At 41.4% G+C, this 23,433-nt stretch overlaps 2 protein-coding genes across 2 annotated transcripts; one reads left to right on the top strand and one right to left on the bottom strand.

The window, feature by feature from the left end:
* Positions 1-403: 403 nt before the first annotated feature.
* LOC100136261 (cathepsin S) lies at positions 404-8,514 on the top strand. The gene is made up of 8 exons (XM_021593956.2): positions 404-505; positions 1,324-1,448; positions 1,921-2,043; positions 2,779-2,931; positions 5,267-5,491; positions 5,653-5,818; positions 6,044-6,146; positions 8,066-8,514. Exons 2-8 carry the CDS (start codon positions 1,326-1,328, stop codon positions 8,163-8,165), a joined length of 993 nt encoding a protein of 330 aa, XP_021449631.2. The 5' UTR covers positions 404-505; positions 1,324-1,325; the 3' UTR covers positions 8,166-8,514.
* A 152-nt stretch (positions 8,515-8,666) lies between these two features.
* Positions 8,667-20,494, bottom strand: LOC110514668 (hepatocyte nuclear factor 6-like). Its single transcript, XM_021593955.2, has 3 exons — positions 20,152-20,494; positions 18,343-19,726; positions 8,667-12,930 (listed from the first exon to the last, which is right to left on the bottom strand). The coding sequence occupies exons 2-3, from the start codon at positions 19,376-19,378 to the stop codon at positions 12,620-12,622; spliced, it is 1,347 nt and encodes a 448-aa protein (XP_021449630.2). The 5' UTR covers positions 19,379-19,726; positions 20,152-20,494; the 3' UTR covers positions 8,667-12,619.
* Positions 20,495-23,433: the final 2,939 nt, after the last annotated feature.

The following is a 23,433-nucleotide window of genomic DNA, read 5'->3' as shown; positions in this document are numbered from 1 at the left end:
AGCGTTGATTAAATGTAATGTTTATAAATACACTGATTGCAATGTTTAAAAAAGAGATTGGCAGGTAGCCTACTGTTAAGAGCAATGGGCCAGTAACCAAAAGGTTGCTGGTTTGAATCCCTAAGCCAACTAGGTGAAACATCTGTAGATGTGCCCTCAAGCAAGTCACTTAACCCTAATTGTTTATATATTTAAGAACAGTGGGCTGGCTACTAGTCAGTATGATATCTGACTATATATTTTTATATTTCCCCCCTATCCTTCAAGAAGTCATATACATTCTAATTAAGGGGTCTATAGCATTGTTTTTAAATGCAATGAGAAATAGTATTTTAGCATGGTGAACATAGACATTTATAGATGACACAATATAAATGGTCAATGAGGAAGTTCTACCACATGACCTTCACAAATAAATATAAAGCAGGAAAACAGATCCCACTGAAATCAATTGACGCGCCTTGCTCTCCTCTGAAGGCATCAGGTGCACTCCGAGTTTTACAAGGTAAAACCTTTCTCCGTTTTCAGTGGAGGCAGATAGGCTATTTCCAGTTCATAATGTAGTTAGCTAGACTCGTTTAATTAGGAATTTGGTTTTAACTTGACCTTATTTAAAAACATTTTCATACAGCATTCGTTTTACTTTCGTTTTTAATATGTCAGTGCAACATTATTTGCTTATAACCATTCATATATTTATGTTTTCTTCCTTCTGTGAAATTGTCGAATTCCTCTTTTCATTACAACCTGTTTTGTAACTTTTGTACAACATCAACATTAATGAATTGTACATTTTCATAAACTAAGATATTTCTACTGCTAACCTAGTGGCAAACCTACTGAGATACTTATTTAACTAAAAAATAAGCCTACACAACGACACAAATTGCTTAATCTCTATGAAATTATATAATTTTACCCGTTTGGGGGCTTTCTTTTTCGCAGTAGAGATGGGTTAACAACACCGGTACGTCCGATAGCGTAATCTTGAACACTGAAGCTTCCTATTGAATAGGCCATAAACATTTTTCTATATACAACGTTTTTGTAGAATCTGAGTGATGTAATTATTTATTTTATCAGTGTTAAAGACTCTTGGTCAACAGTTTGTTTGCGCAACAGTTTCAATACCCGTTCATGGTTGGTCTTGTGACAAACTGACTCATTGTGTATAGGCTACAGTAGTTCCTGTCGCAGTAAACGTATTTGCGCAACTTAAACTTAATTGAGTCACACACTAGAACTTCCTTATTTGGATACACAATGAAACAGTACAATAGAATTGCCTCCTGGTTGAATAATACTTGTCTATTTTCTGTGCAGGCATGATGTTGTGGAGCCTGCTGCTCGCTGCACTATGTGGCACAGCATTTGCCCTGTTTGACCCAATGCTGGAACAGCACTGGCAGATGTGGAAGAAGACACATGGCAAGAACTACCAGACTGAGGTGAGATGAACCAGCATCACTACAATATGTTTTGGCTAGGATAAGGCAAAGCTGCTACTATAGTGGCATTTAGACAGATTATATTTGCTGTATAGGTTGAAAGTACCACCACCACCTTTATCACATACATTTTAAAAAAAAAGTGTTTTAACCTTTATTTAACTTGTCAAGTCAGTTAAGAGCAAATTCTTATTTTCAATGACAGCCCAGGAACAGTGGGTTAACTGCCTTGTTCAGGGGTAGAATGACAGATTTTTACCTTGTCAGCTCGGGGATTCAATCTTACAACCTTTCGGGTTACTAGTCCAACGTGCTAACCACTAGGCTACCTGCCACACCATTTCTTACATCTAACTAGCTAACACTGAATGCATTGTGATTCAACCTGTGTGGTTTACATATTTGAAAGTGTACTGTTTTACAAGTCATTGACTGAGATTTTTCTACCCCTGTGTGTGTGGATACTGTGTAGGTTGAGGAGCTGGGCCGAAGGGAGGTCTGGGAGAGGAATCTTCAGCTGATCAGCCTCCACAACCTGGAGGCGTCCATGGACATGCACACCTATGACCTGGGCATGAATCACATGGGGGACATGGTGAGGGCCTCAGGTCACTGACAATGCCAAGGGCCATTTTGGAACTCTGATATCTGAAATTGTAGGTAAACTTAGTACCTACCTTGGCCTGATTCCATAAAAGTTTGATAGTGTGTGTATGGAATATGATACCAAAAAAGGCATGCAGAATATGGTATGCTTTCAGTAGGTATCGGCATGCAGAATATGGTATGCTTTCAGTAGGTATTGGCATGCAGAATATGGTATGCTTTCAGTAGGTATTGCAGTCAGGCCTGGTATACATGAAGGAAGAGTCAGACATTTAGATTTTGACCTACATGACTATTAATTTTGTTGAGTTCCTTTGTCATTTTTTTCCGGCGTTCGATTTTCTTGGCCAATAGGTGTTGAAATGTTGCTAAACTGGTTTCCTGAAGACAAGACAGTGTGTGCATTCATTCCTAATCTTAGTGATTAATGAGCATGACTGCAAATATACTTCATTATGCCTCTAGTATGTATAACAAGTGGATGTACCCTTTCATGAGTACGCATCTGATTTGTTTTCTGTAAATACACAAGTAAAAGTATCATTCCATTGCACTACAGTATGTGCCTTTAAATGTATTTGTGATCCTGATTCAATGTGTATCTTCCTCCAGTTGATGTAGCATTGGGTTCATGGGATGGATTTATTATGCTGATTACAGTAAGTGCTCTTTAAATTAAATGCTCAGTCTGGTCAACGTGTTGCCTCTTGTCAAACATTTTCAGACCCAAGAAGAGATTGCCCAGTCTTATGCCTCATTGCGTGTTCCTGCTGACCTCAAGAGGGAGCCCTCTGCATTTGTAGGATCCTCCGGTGCCCCCATACCTGATACCTTTGACTGGAGAAAGAAGGGCTACGTCACTAAAGTCAAAATGCAGGTAATGACGAACAGCTGCGGTTTGTGTAAACAGATGCAGTCAGTGCGGTTTGTATGCTGCTCCTTTATGTACTGACATGTATGTGTAACTGATAGATGCAGACACACACACACACACACACACACTGCATGGTAATGTTTTTAAATATACAGTACCAGTCAAAAGTTTGGACACACCTACTCATTCAAGGTTTTCTTTATTTTTACTATTTTCTCATTTGTAAAATAGTATTGAAGACATCAAAACTATGAAATAACACATATCTAATCATGTAGTAACCAGAAAAGTGTTACTTTTTAGATTCTTCAAGGTAGCCACCCTTTGCCTTGATGACAGCTTTCCACACTCTTGGCATTCTCTCAACCAGCTTTACCTGGAATGACTTTCCAACAGTCTTTAAGGAGTTCCCACATATGCTGAGCACTTGTTGGCTGCTTTTCCTTCACTGCGGTCCAACTCATCCCAAACCATCTCAATTGGGTTTAGGTTGGGTGATTGTGGAGGCCAGGTCATCTGATGCAGCACTCCATCACTCTCCTTCTTGGTCAAATAGCCCTTACACAGCCTGGAGGTGTGTTGGGTCATTATCCTAAACAAATGATAGTCAGACTAAGCGCAAACCAGATGGGATGGCGTATCGCTGCAGAATACTGTGGTAGCCATGCTGGTTAAGTGTGCTTTGAATTACAAATAGATCATTGACAGTGTAACCAGCAAAGCACTCCCACAACATCACACCTACCTTCTTCACGGTGGGAACCACGCATGCAGAGATCATGCACATGCTCTACGTCTCACAAAGACATGGCGGTTGGAACCAAACATATTGAATTTGGACTCATCAGACCAAAGGACAGATTTCCACTGGTCTAATGTCCATTACTCGTGTTTCTTGGCCCAAGCAAGTCTCTTCTTCTTGTTGGTGTCCTTTAGTAGTGGTTTCATTGCAGAAATTTGATTATTAAGGCCTGATTTACACAGTCTGTTGAGATGTGTCTCTTACTTGAACTCTGTGAAGCATTTATTTGGGCTGCAATTTCTGAGGGTATCTCTGGGTCTTCCTTTCCTGTGGCGGTCCTCATGAGAGCCAGTTTCATCACAGCGCTTGATGGTTTTTGCGACTGCACTTGAAGAAACTTTAAATGTTCTTGACATTTTCCGTATTGACTGACCTTCATGTTTTAAAGTAATGATGGGCTGTCGTTTCTCCTTGCTTATTTGAGCTGTTCTTGCCATAATATGGACTTGGTATTTTACCGAATATGGCTATCTTCTGTATATCACTACTATGGTACCTTGTCACAACACAACTGATTGGCTCAAACGCATTAAGAAGGAAATAAATGCCACCTGTTAATTGAAATGCATTCCAGGTAACAACCTCATGAAGCTGGTTGAGAGATTGCCAAGAGTGTGTAAAGCTGTCATCAAGGCGAAGGGTGGCTACTTTGAAGAATCTCAAATATCAAATATATTTAGATTTGTTTAACACTTTTTGGGTTACTATATGATTCCATATGTGTTATTTCATAGTTTTGATGTCTTCACTATTATTCTACAATATGGAAAATAGTAAAAATAAAGAAAAACCCTGGAATGAGGACCTGTGTCCAAACTTTTGACTGGCAAATTGTAAAGTCTTTCATCTGTGTTGGACAGCAGTAAGACTAGCTGTCGTCATTGGCGTCGGCTAAAGGGGATCCTAATAAATATATAAAATAACATTTGTGTACATGTGTACTGTTGTATGTATATCATAAATTATATGTATTATCTTTTTAACTACTGGCAAATATCCTTGGGATTAATGAAAGTTGTTGCTACAGGATAATAACTGATATCAGGATGTTCAACACAGCGCTGTCTCTTTTCAGGTCTTACTTCCTCTGTTAGTCTACTGTAGGCCTCTTCCTTGTTCTCAGTTGTTGAATCAGTTCCTTTTTTTGTGAGGTAGTCGTTGGCCTAAGTGCTAGGGTGTGCAAGTTTAAAACCACTGAATGACAAGCACAAGCACAGCACAGCATAACATGAACATTTCAGTTACACTTTATTGTTCCAGTAAAATGTTTCTGTATTACATAGTAAAATAATTTATTTTGGGGTACTGTGAGAACTGAATCAAGCACCACAAGGCACTATTTGACACCAAGTTGTGAATTATATTGCACCTTTTCCTTTTGATTATATTGCACGTTTCAGAAAACATTGCTACCACATCATTTCTTGTAGATTCAATAATAATGAAACAGTACTGTAAAATAAGGTATTACTAATAGGACTCTCAAATGAACTTTATCCAGGTATTAGATGGGGATTGCTTCTGTCTCGTCCATAGGGCTCCTGTGGCTCCTGCTGGGCATTCAGCTCTGTTGGAGCCCTGGAGGGCCAGCTGATGAAGACCACAGGTAAACTGATAGACATCAGCTCCCAGAACCTGGTGGACTGCTCCTCCAAATACGGCAACAAGGGCTGCAATGGTGGCTTCATGAGCCAGGCCTTCCAGTATGTCATCGACAACCAGGGCATTGACTCTGACCAATCCTACCCCTACAAGGGAGTGGTGAGTATAAACTAGTATTAACAGCATTAATAGTGTGTAGCTGGGGTCAGCTGCCCTTGGTAAGTAGCTGCAGTAACTAGCTGGTTGTAGCTTATTTCCCATGCCACATTAGCCTTGTGCAGCACTATCTGACCCTTTTGTTGTCTTGTATCCCCTGTTAGCAACAACAGTGCAGCTACAACCCTGCTCAGCGTGCTGCAAACTGTTCCAAGTACAGCTTTCTACCTGAGGGGGATGAGGGGGCACTGAAAGAAGCCCTGGCCACCATCGGACCCATCTCTGTTGCCATTGATGCCACCCGACCTCATTTTACCTTCTACCGCAGTGGTACGGAAAAACTTCATTTCAACTTCTTGGGTCATTTTTATTTTTATTTTTACATTTTAAGGATAGTATGGTCTTGTCATTGGTCATGTATATCTAAATCTGAAACAATGTGGCTTTTATTGAGTAATTGTCCACTTTATGGTCAACTGCTGGGCTTTGACTTGTGGAGAAATGCATATATATTGAGGATTGACTTGTCATTGTCCAACCCATGTATCATTGTAGGAGTTTACAATGATCCAACTTGCACAAAGAAGATAAACCATGCTGTCCTTGCTGTGGGGTACGGTACCCTGGGCGGGCAGGATTACTGGCTGGTGAAGAACAGGTAAGGGGATTTAGAACTTCACTCAGAGTTTCCATCTTCAAAGCTCCATCTGCTCTTCTGTTGTTCTGTATCTAGATATTTAGTCAAACAGGGCTACTGTTCAGAGCTGAGATGAAAAGATCCTCCAAGTGGACTTAGTATCCAACTTTATTCCCCTTTTCAAACCTCCATCTGCTCCTTTGTTTCATTCCAACAAACAGGACCATGGTGAAGGGTAAAAAGGGAAGTGGAAAGAGAACGTAAAACTCAAATTAGGCTTTAGACAAATGAACCTTGGTCGTTTGGGAGTTAATGCGATTGTTTATTGTGGGGTTATTCAACCGGGGGTTTGCGGCCCCTTAGGGGTACTGCAGGGGGTCCGCCAAAATAATAATTTTAATATCAATGTTTTTATGAATTTCTCTAGCAACAACAGAATAAACAACATACCGAATGTAGAAAAGAGGAGAAAATCTTATTTCTACACTGAACAAAAATAAAAACGAAACATGCAACAATTTTAAAGGTTTTACTGAGTTACAATTCATATAAGGAAATCAGTCAATTTAAATCAATTCCTTAGGACCTGATCTATGAATTTCAAATGACTAGGAATGCCGATATGCATCTGTTGGTCACAGATACCTTTAAAAAAAAAAGTAGGGGCATGGAAATCCGTCTGTATCTGGTGTGACCACCATTTCTCTTGTATTTTTGTTTAATGTAATAATGTCAACTTTATCTCTTAACTTCTAATATTGAGCAAATTACACTGATTGGAGCCAATTACACTCACTGGAGTATCGAACATAGGCTTTGAAAAAGCTCCCGCGAATAGGCTAACAGTACGGCAAGTGCCGCTGGCTGATGGTTAGCTGACTAAACTCAACTCCATGGTGGAGGTTTCTGATTAACACCACCAACGGAGTTGAGCAGAGAACAAGCTATGGGGAATTTAAGCTCTGACTACATCTGTAAACTCTGACTACATCTATTTGCCCAAGGTCAATACTTCAAAATTGTAACGCTTACCTATGTTTGTCCTCTGTAGTTGCGTGTCTTTCTTTGTTTGATGAAATCCATATTTTATTCTGTAAATGTTAATCACATACAACCACTGACTGTTTTCTCGAAGATGGCAACTTAGCGTGAATGCGCATGTGCCAGTTGAATCTCAGATGAATTAGGCCTAGGTCTCCAAATGCTCATTTCCAATCCAATTGCACAATCTAGGCCAACATCATCAGAGATTCAATTGGCACATGCACATTCAAGCTGAGTTGCCATCTTCGAGAAACAGAAACGAGCAAACAGTCGGTGGTTGTATTTGATTAACATTCATTGAAAAAGGAAGTCCCGCAACTACAGAGGCCGAACATAGGTACAAGGTAAGCGTTTCATAATTTACTTTTTTTAAAGTATTGACCTGGAGCAAATCAATGTAATTGGAGCTGAATTTCACAAAGCCTGGTCTCTGCTCAACTCCGTTGGTGGAGTTTTTCAGAATCGTCCTTTACCATGGAGTTGAGTTTAGTCAGCTAGCTGCTGGTAAACTTTCTTGACTTGGACATACAATGCTGGCTAACCTTTGTTTAACCAGCTAAATAGCTGCTCATAATCATAATCTCTAAACACGTCTCTCTAAATGTGTTTAGAGTTACCTTTCTAGCTAATAGGCAATGTTAGAGTTTACATTTCCTCTTACAATTATAATGTGGGGAGGTCAAAATACTGAAAAACAATCTACCAAATCTATTCCATTATGTTTCACCTGATGATAAGACAAGAACAGGTGATTTATTTTGTAACTAACATATGATGGGGGGCCCTGGGTCGCCGGTTTGCCTTGTGCCTGGGCAAGAAAAGCTTGAAGACTCCTGGTTTATTAAGTATTGATGTTCATTGGAAATATGTTTCAATCTTCCTCACCTTCTGTCTAGCTGGGGCTTATCGTGGGGAGACCAGGGATATATACGGATGTCACGCAACAAGGACAACCAGTGTGGCATCGCCTTGTACGGCTGCTACCCTGTCATGTAACTCCTGCCAATCAAAGGGGTCTAACTGGAAAAGCTGAGCCCTTTTATTAATTTAATGTAATTCATTTTTACTTCCTCCATTGTTTTAGTGTTGTTTTTACCATTTCACTTTCTATCACTTCATGTCTATATAGACAGTACTTCTTTAGAAGTGTTTTTACAAATCATATATAAGTCCAATGTGATTATCTACATTATCACCGTAGCTAGCATCCAGGGGGTGTACTTGTACATCAAGCTGCCTCACGCTACAGAAACAGGAGATGCATGCCAAGGCTCGTGCAAGGCTACATACTTATTTAAATCAAAGTATATTTTGTCATCAAATAAAAATAACTTTTAAAGAACAATTTGAATTGAATGAATACTTCTACCTCCAAACTGTAGTGACTGTAAATTGCAATGCGTGTTTATTTCCATTTCCTCAGTCACAGTGTATGTAGACCTACATCCTGTGTGTTGCCATGCAGCGTGAATGAAGTCAGCAGACCAACACACTAAATTGGGTTACAAATGAGTCATTTTAATTTTTTGGTGCAACATCACAACAAACAATTTCACATGAGGTATTCAAAGGGATTCTCTTTAGTTGTTGTTACAAAATGTCCCACCATGATTGACATGTAAAGTGTTGTGTTTTAAGCCTTTGGTTGGTTAGCCGCGTTCATTAGTTAGTCTAACACATGGACGAGAATGGCACGATAAGTATGGTGGGTGTCCTAGTTCAGGAACCCAGACACAAACCCATGTCAAATACAATATTTCCCCCAATTTGGCCTCGTTTAAGCTTTTGAATGGAGTCATGTATTCCTGCTCCCAACAGTGGGATCAAACAGTATTTCAAATACACTAACATATTGGAAAAGGAATAATGGTTTTACAAATGTGAAAAAATAGCTTTAGTCTCCTCTTGACCTTTTGTTTTTGGTTGAACTCTTGATTCTTGGGCTTTCATAACTGTTACAGTAAGTCACATGATTCTAGTTTGGTACAAGGAATAGGCAACGTTGATTACAGCAAGATCCTCCTTGCTTGGATTGTCACCTACTTTTTTGGTCTTGAAAATGATTATATACAGATTATTGGTAAATATGACTTCTGTAGTACACTGGACTACGCTTTGGCTGGATGGGGCTTGGTTGCTCCTGTAACAGATTGATTCCAGCACATTTGGTTTTGAAAAAGCATGAGAGACAGATGGACAGACAGATAGACAGACACCCTGAAAGGATGGAATCTTTGGTTAAGAAACTTCTTTGCCACACAACATCTCACACAGTTGAGGTAGATGGGTAAGTATTCATGTACACAGGGGGACAAAGGGAACACTGGGGTTACGGAGTCAAAATACTTCCTCTACAGTCACAACTTCATGTCAATCTCTCAGTTCCAACTTCAAATGCTGAACCTAAAAATACTGTGTTACTTAACACATCTCACTGGACTTCACTATCTTTGGATTTCTGGTGTATTAATTAAGATGGAATGATAACCCCACTTATAGTACAAAAACAATATCAGAGGGTATCCATGCATATTCAGCTATACTTTAGTATATAATGTACCTGTGTTTTTAAGCCCCAGAAGAGCTTGAAAACATCCTCGCCTAAAATGTCCTTTAATCTAGAGAGACATTTCTTTACACTCCACTAGGGGGTGCAACAGGCGTAAACTGATGACACCTGCAATACTCTATCAACTCTCCGTACAAAGGGGAGTTCTCTCCTCAGTTAAGACAGAGCAGACAATGACTGAAAAGTCTCTCCCCATTTGAGGGCAGACTCTATTCTAAAATATGGTCCGTGTAAAAAAAAATAAAGGTGTCATGGGGACCTATTGTCTTTGATAGAACACCATATGACAAGCTTGAAAAAAAGGAACATCAAAACTGGTAGGGGTTTTCATGTTCCCTGCACCAGACTGGCCCCCTCCCTTGGTCCCAGCATGCTTACAATTGTTGCTCATTAAACTTTAATTCTACTCTATTGTGCCTTTCCACCCCCTCTCCCAAAACATTGCACCCTGTTCAGGGGTGATTCAGCCACCCTTCTGATCTCCCCGCCCCCTTTGAATGCCCCTAAGCCCACGGGTCTGGCCAGGAGCGGACCCTTAAACCAGATACGCAGAGAGGAGACGGATAAAAAGGCTCCCTTTGAAGTCTGCAAAAGTCGATGGCCTCTTTCATGACCGCCCGTCTTTCAAGTGCACGCTGTGAAGGGGCCCCGACAACACGCCCCTCCCAAGGTTAAAGACAGGAGAAGCGCACGTTAGCTGGTGGACAAGCTATCCCTCCCCACTACCCGCCAAAGCAAAAATGAGAAAATGCTAGAGGAGCCTGTGGAACTGAGAAGACTGGCAGAAGGGATGAGTCTGGAGGATGGTGAAATCACATTGAGCAGGACATAGACAGGAGTGTGTGAAATGCAGCAAGGGGAGTCCCTGCTATGCAAACCCCAGGAAGATGCACAGCATGCATGTTTCCATGGGGTCTCAAAGGATTCACACTTAAGAGCCTGAAATGCTCTGTAAGTGCAACCCTGGACACTCCAGACACTCTGCCGAATGATGTTTGAACACAATTTTACAAGCAACCTGTGAGCCTATGAGATGTCACATTACCACAACATTCAAACAAGCTTAGCCTCGGCATAAGACCTGACCACAGAGACATTTGCCAATAGTAAAGAAATCCCCATTATTCTATAAAAAAAAGGCCTTAAAGAGAGAGATACGTAACATCACTGGGAGTCGAGGGGGAGAGGAAAGGGGTTTAGGCCATACATTCAGGGAGGACAATCTTAATCTTTGGTATTACGATGGGATTCTACAACTAAAAGTGCCCATCAGAAAAAAAAGTCAGTTTCACACAGACATACAAAGCATTATTAAATAAATACTTACAGTATATAGATAGCATAAATAAATAACCAAATAAATAGAGAGAAAACAAAAGAAAAACAATAAATACACAAATGCAGTAATAAATACATTGATCAGTTCAGCAATGGCATTTTAAATTCTTGCTCCAATGAAACTGGTTATAAAGAGGCATGTTAAAACCGTTCCTCGAGGAACTAAAATGACCTTGGTGTACGTAGCAGGACTGGAACAACAACAACTCATACTTCCATTGGATTTCTATAAATAGAGCAATGTGCTTGAAATCTGTACAAAAGGGCTAAAAGAATCACATTCCTCCATTTTCTAGGCGTCTGTAAAAAAAAAAAAAAAAAGATTTGCAATGGAGCCGAGGTTTGTTCAGTTAAGTGTTTTGAAACATGAGTGGAAAAAATACTACACTACTACTATACATTGTGTTACAAGTACTTCTTCCTTTGCGACCGTCGTGTTCAAAGTGTTTTGGTTGAGTCAAAATGGCTACAGAGCGTTTGTTTGGTAGGTCAGTCAATGTCTTAAAGCTGGAGGGTTGCATCAAAACGTCTCTGACTTGGCATCCCTTGAAATTCTGCCCTTGTTTACAGATTCTGTCCCGATTTAAAATGAGACACACCAAGGTTGCTCCTTGAAAACTGTGATTCATTCAAGCTGGTACCGTTGTCAAGAAGTGTAAAAGACAAGTCAAGGTTCTCGTGACAGGTAATGATCGAAAACTGAGAATCGTGGAGTGAGAAATAACCTCCTGATCATCCAGAGAGTTCTGCAGTCCTGCGAACCATGTTATATGGGAACACATGCCGCATTCTTTAGAAAACGTGATGGAGCTCTGATTTTGTCACAATCCCCATGTTATTCTCTGTGACCTTCATCTTGACTCCTCAGAGAAACAAAGGACATATGATGGAGATCTGTCGATGTAACGGGTGGTGAAAATTTGAATTAGGGGTGTTATGCAACGCAGCGATGCCTCTTGATTTCTGTTTCTAGTAAGGGAGATGAAATTAGCCCTAAGGGCAAACAAAAGTATGGCTCCTCCTGATTATTAATAACCTCATAACCATACTATTCCTTGTGCCATTTTTTTTATTAAAAAAAATAACTTTTCATCTTTTAACTCTGGATTGTTGGAAAAGGACCCGTAAGTAAGCATTTCACTGTTAGTCTACACCTGTTGTTAACAAAGCATGTGGCAAATGAAATTTGATTTGATTTCATAACCTATCATATTAAAATTGAATGTGATAAAATTATAGAAATCAAGGATGCTCACTGTTACCCTCTTAAAATTCAAATAAACTATTCACCCACGACCATTCAAATTATAGGAACTTGTCTCATACAAGTGCTCATATTATTCTGGGTATCACCGCTTCAATATCAAGGAGAGATCAACTTTGGTCTGAAATGCTCTGTGATAATTCTTCATAAAAAACTAAACTACGCCAACTCCATCACTCCCTCTGATAATGAGGAGTACATTATTACGCCTGATCTCTACCTAGACCAGCCTATGTGCCCTCTGCTGCCACGACGCCCACCCAGCCCACCTCTATTCCATCAGGCCGTGCTGCAGGACACGGCGGAGGAGGACACGCTGGAGCCCGAGGAGCCTGTGGAGGAGGGGCGGCCCTCTTCCGCCCACTTGTTGACATTGCGGCGCCTGGCGTTCATGAAGAAGTTGCTGACAGTGGAGAGCTCCAGGCCCAGCTGCTGGGAGATGGTGACCTGGAGGTCCTTGGCTGGCCGGTGGTTCTCCCGGAAGATGGCCAATAGGGTACGCCTCTGGAGGTCCGTGAACACCAGTCTGGTGCGCTTGGGACCCTGGTTGCGCTCCAGTTTACTCTGCTCCTCCTCCTTCCGCTTGCAAGCTGTAGGCAGAAGAAGTAGAAAAATGGTTTAGCTAATACAGACGGGCTAGCTAACTAGGACAAATGGATTAGCTGAGAGAAAGTGGATTTGTTGAAGGAAAACAGATTAGCTAAGCAAGTTTGATTTGCTAAAAGAGATGAATCAGCAACTTGTTTCACTGCACAGTTGGCCAAATAAACCTAATCCACCAGAAATCAAGACATTAGGCTGTCACACTATTACATACAAGTAGGCCACTCAACTTGGATAAATGCTGACTAGACAACTAGACCAGCAAAAAAGTAGGCTACAGATAAATAACAAATTAACAAGTTCCTCTTGGCATGCATTTAGTTTTTTAATGAATTTTGACATTGACATTTGAGTCATTTAGCAGACACTCTTATCCAGATTAGTTAGTGCATTCATCTTCAGATAGCTAGGTGGGACAAGCACATATCTCACTCATAGTAAGTATATTTTTCCTCAATAAAGTAGCTATCAGCAAAGTCAGTGCTAGTAGCGGGGGGGAAAGTAAAGGGTGAGTGTTAGTTAACGAAAGGCAAATGCAGTGTGCACGTCACTGGGCTAGCCTGCTCTGTTTTCTGTTGGCATGTGCAGACCTGTGACAAGTCAGTGCGCCTGTGTGACACCTGACCTGTGTGTGGTGGGAAAATGAGACTAACACAGAGCATGTACATGAGCAAGTGGAGAGTTTTCAGAATTAGCCTACGCTAGACTAGAGCATGGAATCAAATGTAAATGTTACCTCTTGCACAACAACATTGGCTACTTCAATCGGCCTACCTGCAGTTCTGGCTTATGTTGTTGTTATTATTGATTATCAAAGTTTTGTTTAATAATTAGTGTTACATTTTTACCTAAACATTTTTACACATTTACTGGTAAGACTCGGCTACAATTTAACCTCGCTTTCATTTGGAATTTCAGTTTGACTAAATTCCAAGTGGTTGTTTTCCGTTTACAGTTATCCAGGACAGAGGACGGAGATGTAGCAATGGGGGCAGAGGCTACCATTCTACAGGAATAACAGACGTTTTCCAAGGCAGAAAAGAGAAGCCAACTTGAGGTTGGTCAAATTTGCCATGCCAACCAAATAGCACCCAAATGTAGACTATAAGTAGCCTGCAAGGAATTTTTACATTAAGGTCCCTAAAGGCTTTTTGCATTAGGATGGTAAATTACTTACAGTATGTGCAAGTCTGTGCATCATTCACAGGAGGGTGAAAAGTGTTTATGCTCCGTAGGCAATTGCACACACAATTGCAGTCCAGGATCATAGTATAGAGCAGCCAGTGCAGTCCTCGCAAGGTAAAAGAACATCATGTCTCTGAGAGAAAATTCAGTCATTTGAAATTACCCACTTAAAATGGTATATTGTTCAATGTTTACATGTGGCCTAATTAGAGTGTTGAGAGAAAATGGTAGAGGCTATGGGCTGTGTCTGCAGTGCATCCATATGAGGATTAGACAATACAAGGTGTATGGGCTACTCTGCCCACAACTAAACATTTGACCACATACACAAGTAGGCCTACAATAGATACTGTATGTACTGGAAACACTACACCCACTGTTGTCTTCATAAACGAAGACAGCCCCCCCCCCCCCCCTTCCTTCTTCTTCCTTTTCCCTCCTCTTCCCCGCTGACTTGTCTTAGTGGACACTCCAACATCATTAGTTTCTCATAAAAGTCATTTACATGAGGCGGAGAGAGTGAGTGATAATCACTTTAGGGAGAACTAATTTATTTTCTATTAAATAGGTTACGTCAGAGAGGATTGAAACAAGCAGAGTCTGCACTGCTCCGAGTGTTCAGAAGCCCTATGTAGACTAAAACATATTTGGGTGACTCTTGTAATTACCTAAATGCACACTTTTAAGACCTCAATCAGCAGCGTGTGGTTGCATTGCTTTTTTGCTGATGGTGAAGGTCTTTTTAAAGCGTAAGCAGTGACACACCACACACACACACAGCGAGGTTGCCCCCAGTCTCCAAGAAAGGCGCTGAGATGTTCAATAGATAGATTGGCTTACTGTATATCTCCCCATTGAAAATCATCTCACACACTGAGGGTTGATAGGCCTGATATTTGCTGTAAACCCACGGTAAATGGGTTTAAATGGCAACTCAAAGACAGCTGAAAGATATTTTATCATTAGGACATTTATTAGCTGTGCCACCATAACGACAACATTTCAAATGTACTAGCCTATAGCTGAGGTCTAGTTTAGCAAATGTGAATGTTGTGCCTTAATACATTGTGCTGTAATTCCCACTGTATATTTACTCTGAAACATTATCTGAAGGAAATGTTAGACTCTGGGATGTCTAACCTCTTGTCAACTTGAGATTACAGGGCCTGTTACCTTTTAGGCATCTACAGCTCATTTACATTTCTGAGAGTTATCGAACCATTTCTCATTCAAATCTGAACGGCCTGAAATTCCTAAAGCATGTCAATATTACCACAACTAAAAGAAATAGGTTTTCCCAACTGCTACATGTTTTACTGCCATTATATATTCCTACCGTGTCAATACGAAGACTGCAGCTATAGAACCCATACTATCCTGTGTTCAGAAACACATGGTAATGAAAGCAATGACATGAAAGTAGTGGTTAGCTTGCTTGTACTGTGGAATTATGGGTTGTTGGAGGAGTCAGGGTGTCCTACACCTCCCTTTTTCCTCTGCCCCTCCATCCCATCCTTTTCTCCCTCCCTGGCTGGCGATCATAACGCCAGCCATTAAGTAAATGCTTCCTTATGCTGTAATCATGTGTAAAAGGCTTGCAATTACCATGTTATAAATCCCTGGCACTGGGGCTACTCCTGGAGACATAAATATTCCCCTATAGGCTTCTTATGATCGTGGGAACAGCCCCTGATCATGATGTATGCCCTTGTCTCGTGTTGCTGAAACGTGATCGAAAGCCCTTTCCCTACCCCCCGGCGTCTGAACCTCCACCCCCTCCTAGCCGACCCCCTCCCTGTCCCCCCTCCAGCCCCAGCCCACCCCCTGCTGATTTCTTGGGCCAGGGGCTGATAGAAATTATTGATTAAATCTGTGCAGCTCAGACTCCTCGACCCATAGAGGCTAGTTAACCCCTTCAGCGCCAGAATGGGGAGCTGCAACAACCCAATAAAAACAACATTGTTTGTTTGGGAGACTGGGCTGTTAAAACCATACTGGAATGTTACTCATTTTTGATATGCAAATGTTTCCCTTGTGACCTTTGAGCTAGGATAACTGAACTGAATATAGTAGCGTACATACAGTGGATTGGCTTCATGGCTTTCATTACTGGGGGATGGCGCAGCCACTGGACCTGAGACATAAACCGCATTGACCTTTCTTATTCATTTAGACCTTCAGTCAAGGGCTTCAGCCATCATCTTTAAAGTTAGGTTCCCTGATCCCTCGCGACTTAAAGTGTTCAAGCACCACTGCGTGGTCTTTAGCTGCACCCTGCCTTCTTCTCTGACTAAAGCCTGATTGCCTCCTCCACAGCCTGAGGTTGGCCTGAAGATGCATCTAATATGCAGTGCAGTAATCCAGAGAGCATAACCACTAAACAGGAGAAAATAAAATAACCTTCTCCATGTAAGCGCTTCAGAATGTCTCCACATAAAGAGGAATATTAAAAGACGATGACATTACATAATCAGGTCCACCATTTATCCTAAAGCTTTGCATAATGAAACATGATGTCGAGGGAAGATAACTGGCATGATAACAATAAACATGGAGAGCTGGCTGAGACACTGAGATGCTGAAGGAGCTGGTGGGTATTTAAAGGGAGTGCTGCATTAAGGTGGATCATCTTAAAACTTGAGGCGTGAAGCAAAGAACACTTGAGCTATCTTCAGACTAGGGAGCACAGGGCACTGTGCATTCTAATTCCTGTCTCGATCTGCTGATGCGGTCGAGGTATGTGTGGGCATGGCGTGCTGCTCTTTCCCATGGAAATCAATAGAGGCTTGTAATTAAACAAAAGGGGGTTGGCTGGGAAGGGAAAAACAACCCTCTCAGAAAGTAGGTTATGTAGAAAAGTGCAAAGCTGTCCAAATTGTGCCTTTGCCAATAACTAAATATGCAAGTTTAGATTGTGTGGGGGAGAAGCATTGTCAAATGTTAGTACGCTTGCAATACATCCCCCATGTAAGCTCCTTCATTTTTTATGACTAGGATTGATCTGCTCCTTGAATTTTGAGCAGTGAGTTGTGAGAAAAAAAATCTATGAGCATTGTGGTAAAATGACAAGAATACTGCAAGACAATCCAAATGGTTGTGTCATCTATGATAAAAAGGTAGTGTTTTCTCAGAATGCAAAAAATGCTAAAGTTTACAGATGGCACACCTCAGCGGCAGGGGGAAAACGTTTCCTTCCTTGCACAATAACACTGCTTCAAGTAAAGATTGGATGCATTGAATATATACTGTAGACAACAAAGCTGTCACATAACAGAAACTCTGGAAATCTAAAAGAGAATCACCTGTAACTGGGTTGAGTATGATAATTGTAACATTTTCTCGAACTGAGGATGTACACATGTGTTCAGAGAGCTACACAATCAAAGATCAATAATTGTGAGAGGATTGCAAGAGTGCACAATCATTACTTATGAGCCCTATTGTGCTTTTGGGCTTAATCAGTTGTGCTGCTGACAGATAGCGAAAAGCTGTGATCAACTGTGCTTGCTTGCACAGCTCACAGACCCCTGCCGACATATGCACACTCCTCTCAGCCCATATCATATTACTGTGTTCACTTGGATCTCTTTCTGTGCTTCGTGTTTCAGATGGGTTCTCAGTCCCTATGGAGTGACAACGCAGTAACACTGCACTGTATAGTGTGCTATCTTCTTTAGTGCATATCCCTAAAGAATATCCGATGTCAACCAACAAATCATGTACTGCCTTTTAAAAATCTATTTTTTTCATAATGTTGTTATATCTTGTACTCCCATTTCACCTATATTATTTATTAGATATGGGGATTGCATATGAAGTGTGGGTGAAAAAAACAAGTGTATCTTTCCACAAAAGAAACAACATTTCCTAACTATCTCCCCAACTCTTAACGTCAGGCATGCACAAACAAATCGTATTTTATGGTGGTTTCACCAACAATAGTCCTTGTAATTATGATCTCCATGGTTCATTTATGAAGGAAAAATGTCCACTCTAATGGTTTAACTAGATCACAATACATTGTGTACCCTGCTCCTTGAATACTCTGTAACCGTACAAACTATGGTCCTGTCATTCAAATATATCCTTTAGGAACATAGGAAAGGCACAACTCATTTTTCATTCCTCTGATCAGCATACAGATCTTGTTGGATTTTTTGGAGAAAAACATGGAGAGAAAGACAGATGTGGAGAGAAATGGAAAGAAATCTTACCCTCCAGACGCAGTGAGGCCATCCTTTGAAACTCGGGCTCCTGCAGCCAGCGGGACATCCTCTTGAAGGTCTCGCGGCCAGACTTGAGCTTGCCCCAGGGCTTGGGGTTTCTCAGGAGGTCAGACAGAGTGCCCTGTGACCTACACAGCACCCTCTCTGCAAAGATGGCCTGGGGAATGCTGTACCTCTTCAGCTCAGTGATGATCCTCTGGGCCACGTCCCTGGTGTCGATCTCCTCTCCAGCCCCTCCACCTCCACCACCCTGGGAGCTGGGCAGCATGCCCTCACTGCTGGGCAAAGAGGACGAGGAGTGGGGGAGCTCCCCGGCCTTTGAGGACTGTTGGCTGGGGTGGTGGTGTTGGTAGTGCTGACTGTAGATGTGAGGATGGTGGCTGGGCGCGTGTTGGTGAGCCTCCATCTTGTTCAGCTGATGGCTGACTGACGAGTCGCCGCCCAGCCCTGGAGGGGACATCTCCCTGCCGAAGTCTGCCGTCCTGCAGAAGATGTTGCCCCCGTGGACCTCGTAACCACTTGGAAGCATCTGGCCACCATTGCCGTTGGGGCTGTTTCCCAGTGTCCCGTAACCATGCATGGGTGTCCCCAAGCCAGAGCCTGTAGAAGGTGGTGAAAGGTTCTGTGTCATCCCCAGATCTTTGCCGTAAGGGTTGTAGAAGTTGCCACCCAGGCCTCTGTCCTCGCGCATGAGAGTAAAGCTCCCGATGACATTGCTGACCGGCAGGCAGGGATGGTGGTGGTGATGGTGGTGGTGAAATTTGTCATCAAAAGGCTGCAGGGGGGTTAGTGTGGTGTACGTGCTGCCACAGCTAGATGGAGCATCTCCTCCATAGCCCAGTGCTGACATGGAGTGGTCGAAACCTGGAGGTCGGTGCTCAGGCTCCAGGGACATGGAGTGCCCCCCAAGGGAGGGCCTGGGGAAAGCAGCTGAAAGGTCCCGTGAATGCAGCATCGCTCTGCCATCCTGACTATGGAGCTCAGAGTGGATTTGGACAGACATCTCCCCTAGACTTCCATCCATTTTGAATTTAGTGAATTTCCCTTTTTTTCTATCTTTATGGTGTTGTTTCAGTAGCCTAGTTGTTGTTTAACAGTAGACTAACAGTCTGGATGGCCCTTCTCCTGTTGCACAATACTATGGATTTATTGATTTCTGAATGGATTGATTTATGTGCTTCTATACTGTCCAATTAATTATCTGATAACAACTTAAGTAATCTCTTTAAACTCCTTCAAACTCCAGGAAATCAAGTGTGAAGCAGCGTCAGTAAGATTAACTATCACATTATTTGGATTTGTGCTACAACACTCTTCTTATCCTTTCTTTGGGCTTCAACTGTGTTCCACCGCAGAATCGTCGCTCTTTTGCCTGCGGGAGATCAAATGTTTACTTGTCTGTATTTTAGTTATAGCCTGCTCATGCAATAGTGACGTCTAGGCTATTGTAGACTATAACCACAGTCACAAGCATTTCACACATTAAGTGTAATTTTTTTCATTCCTACGAGAGCCGATCAATGCATGTGTAACACAAATAAATGACATCGCGATGTCTTCACAGGCAAATCCACTCTTACAAATCACATTATTGCCTCTCAAGCAAAGTTCTAAATACTCGATGAGCGCGCACACGATTCTTTGGACATTAACGTTCTTGCATATTTCTCAACACAATTCGGACAACGAATGGTGGTCATATGTTCTGTTTAGGAAATGTCTGAGCATTTAAGTTGTTTTGAGATATAACGACACCCAAAATTAACAGATATGTGACCTCAATTGTATTATTCCTACCTTATTCTGTTATATGAGCGCATCCGCGTCTGTTGTCGGTCCTCTGCATCTCTCCGATTGTGTCGCTTGTCTCTTGTCTTCCAGCCTGTCCGCGCAGATTCACACAATTGGTCAGATGCACCGAGGGATGCTACATACAATAAAACAGAGGCCAAACAATTGGCGGTTAGGTATACGTCCTTTCCCTGTCCTTTTGGTCTTTTTTAAAGTCAAACGTCCATATGTAGCCTTGCTCTTCTCTACCTAGCAGCTCTCCTCTTTTTCTTTCATTATCTCGTGAGATTTTCCTCCTCCTCTTCCCTCAGCCTGCTACTTCATCGATTTCAGCCCCACCAACTCTTTCGCTTCTCTTCCTCCCCCGCTCACACTCGCTCCTTTCAGTAGGCTACGTCACAGTCTTAAAAATCTGACAGATGTGCAATGAAATTCCAACTCCAATTAACCCTTTCGCTTCGGCCAACGTCTCCAGGGAGGGGACAGGGTTTTACCAACTAGGTGAAGACGAACCCTTTCTCACAACCCCAAAGTTAAGCCTTTGTATCTAATAGCATGCAGAGTTTATGAGTTATGCGAACATCCTGACCATGGTTCAGCTATTTAATTCACCTGATCCTGGACTGCAACGGCTTGTCTACTGTAGCTCACTGAGATAACCTACTGTGTTGTGCTTTTGTGTCCATCCATGCTATACAACCATATTATTATCTTTAACCTGATGCCGGACTGCAGATTTAACTGTAAACAATTGTTTTTGTCCATATTTTCCTTTATTTTGATTATTATTATTACTAATAGTAGTAGCAGTAGTAGTAGTAGTGGTGGTTGTATTCTTATTATTGTGTGATTATTATAACATTACCCTGTTACTATTATTATTAGTCACAGTGGTCTATTAATAATAACAAATGTTATTAGTCATGCATATGCAATTATAAGAATCGCATTACTGTCTTATTGACTATTGAAAAACTATTTATATTGACTACGTGGTGTAGACTCTTACCACCCATTTTGGAATACTTCAATCGGTATCTCTCCATAGAGCTCATCTGAATTATATTATAATGTCCTCCTGCTTTAAAGCTTCTTTTTTTTCTTATTTTGGAGATTTGAGGGAAATGTAAATCCAACCTCTTTACACCTAAACGTTGTCAAGTGACACGCTTGTAGCTGATTCATTTAGGGAACCTCTTAATCAGCACTCAAACCACGGTTGAGCAGGCCCATTGACACCAGACTGCACACTTCAATCTGTAGTTCTAAACAAAATCAATGAGGCCATTCGTTTAAATGCGACCTTTTTACATAAGATACTCGACCTATAGCAGATATTGCTCTGGCTTTTCATTTAACACAGCACATATTTGGTGAGTCCACTGTGTGTCAGTCTGTCCGTGTGTGTGTGCGCGCGTGTACGTGTGCGTGTGCGTGTGTGTGTGTGTGTGTGTGTGTGTGTGTGCGTGTGTGTGTGTGTGTGTGTGTGTGTGTGTGTGTGTGTGTGTGTGTGTGTGTGTGTGTGTGTGTGTGTGTGTGTGTGTCAGATCGAGAGATTTGGGAGTTGAGAGAAGGAGATGTGGTTGATACTAGGCATACTAATCATATCTAACTGTCAGTTTAATTTTCAGAGATGAGCAATTCTGGCGTTGAAAAAAATCCGTGTGCGGTGGGACCGATGCCTTCCTGGAGCAGATGCTGCCCTATCGATCCGCGCCGAGAAAGCCTGGATGGTGAGATACATGTATGGATAGCAAGTAGCTGGAGGTAAAATGGTCAGCAGCTACATAACGAAAATTAAAAGGTATTTTAGGAGGTCAGGGTGAAAGATCACCTTCTGTGGCTGGAAAACTCTGAGTAGGCATGCTGACACCCGAGCTTCAGCACTCAGACGCTGGCCTGGAGTATGTGGCCCTCAACTTCGCTTTATATCCGTATAACAATATATGTAATTGACAGAAAGACAAACAGTAGGCTACTGTTTTCATTGTTGTCAAATCCGCACGTTGATTAAGGTACTACAAAACAACACCAGGCTATTCTCGACTCGAAAAAGAGACTGTCCGGTTATTTCTCTCTTTGCCAAGATGCAAATCAATAGCCTATATATCGTCATGTGGACATTATTTTGTTTTTGACCTACGCTGCTATAGGACTAAAACACCAGCCTAATGTCATCTTCTTTAATGATTTTAGTTTGTAAAGGCTAATGCTCACATAAAATGCTTAATTCATAGATTTTTATCCAAATCTACCCACTGTCCTTACCTACATTTTATTATCATAATAATCACAAAGCCGATAGGTTTCACGGACTGAGCTCTAGCTTTGAAGGCCTATCAAACTGGAGGCCACTTTCACCTCAGATAGCACACAATCATACAACATTTAGCCATTTATCTAAGACAAGATATTATGTTATAGGCCTATTGTAGGCTACACAGACCTATTCCCTTCTACATATGCCTATTTCCATTATAATACCAACAATGACAACCATAATGATGACAATAATAAACGTGAGGAAAAGATGTCACTGTATTATATTTGTAGAACATTAAAATATCAAATATCATACCTGACGCAAAGATATGATGAGTTTAATCAGGCTATGTTGAGGCACAGATACACAATAAAAAATAAAAAAAAGTTTACTCTTATCATAAGCTTATACATTGCCATTGTATGAGAGATTTCAAGTTGACCTCAATGGACGCATGGAATCTACGAGGAAGGAAAAGTAGGCCACAACTCCCTTGGTAATCTATATCTGTAAATTCATTTTCAATCTTAATACTAGCTTCAAATCGCTCTAGACCTTCATACGAATCAGTTTTTGCTTTACATGTTATTTTTAGTAAGGACTATATGATGCATAGCCACCAGGAAAAGACATAAGCCTACCCAGGGAGAGTTTCCGTTATATTCATTTATATTTCCTAATGTAGGCTAGTCAACATATCCGGCAAATGTTTTCAAATAATTGTTTGAAGCAGAGGATATGTTACACAATAGCCTACTGAGTTTGAGATGAGTTTTGGGGATTGTGGCATTATGATCTGATTTGATGGTGATTTCATCTTGAGAACCCTCATGCATTATTAAATCCGGCATGATTTCACTTGAAAACAGAGGCATTTCTCTGCGCAAATGATGGAACACGTGAAACCTGAAAGCGAAACCGTGTCCAGTGCCTTGGTTGTTTACCTTCTAGCCCATAAGCGACAGGGCTTTGAGACCATGTATGTTTCCTCTGCTTTAGCCATTAAGCATATAGTCCAAGGCTCC

Source organism: Oncorhynchus mykiss, chromosome 3 (genome assembly GCF_013265735.2).
Source record: "Oncorhynchus mykiss isolate Arlee chromosome 3, USDA_OmykA_1.1, whole genome shotgun sequence".
NCBI lineage: Eukaryota > Metazoa > Chordata > Actinopteri > Salmoniformes > Salmonidae > Oncorhynchus > Oncorhynchus mykiss.
The sequence above is the reverse complement of the archived record's forward strand: the minus strand, read 5'-3'. Positions and strand labels throughout refer to the sequence as shown.

Excerpts from the sequence above, each read along its gene's own strand:
- LOC110514668 (XM_021593955.2), bottom strand. The coding sequence starts at position 19,378 with ATGGATGGAAGTCTAGGGGAGATGTCTGTCCAAATCCACTCTGAGCTC. Across the intron at positions 12,931-18,342 it reads GGCCTCACTGCGTCTGGAGG|CTTGCAAGCGGAAGGAGGAG; the intron begins GTAAGATTTCTT and ends TTCTGCCTACAG.
- LOC100136261 (XM_021593956.2), top strand. The coding sequence starts at position 1,326 with ATGATGTTGTGGAGCCTGCTGCTCGCTGCACTATGTGGCACAGCATTT. Across the intron at positions 1,449-1,920 it reads GCAAGAACTACCAGACTGAG|GTTGAGGAGCTGGGCCGAAG; the intron begins GTGAGATGAACC and ends GATACTGTGTAG. Across the intron at positions 2,044-2,778 it reads TGAATCACATGGGGGACATG|ACCCAAGAAGAGATTGCCCA; the intron begins GTGAGGGCCTCA and ends AAACATTTTCAG.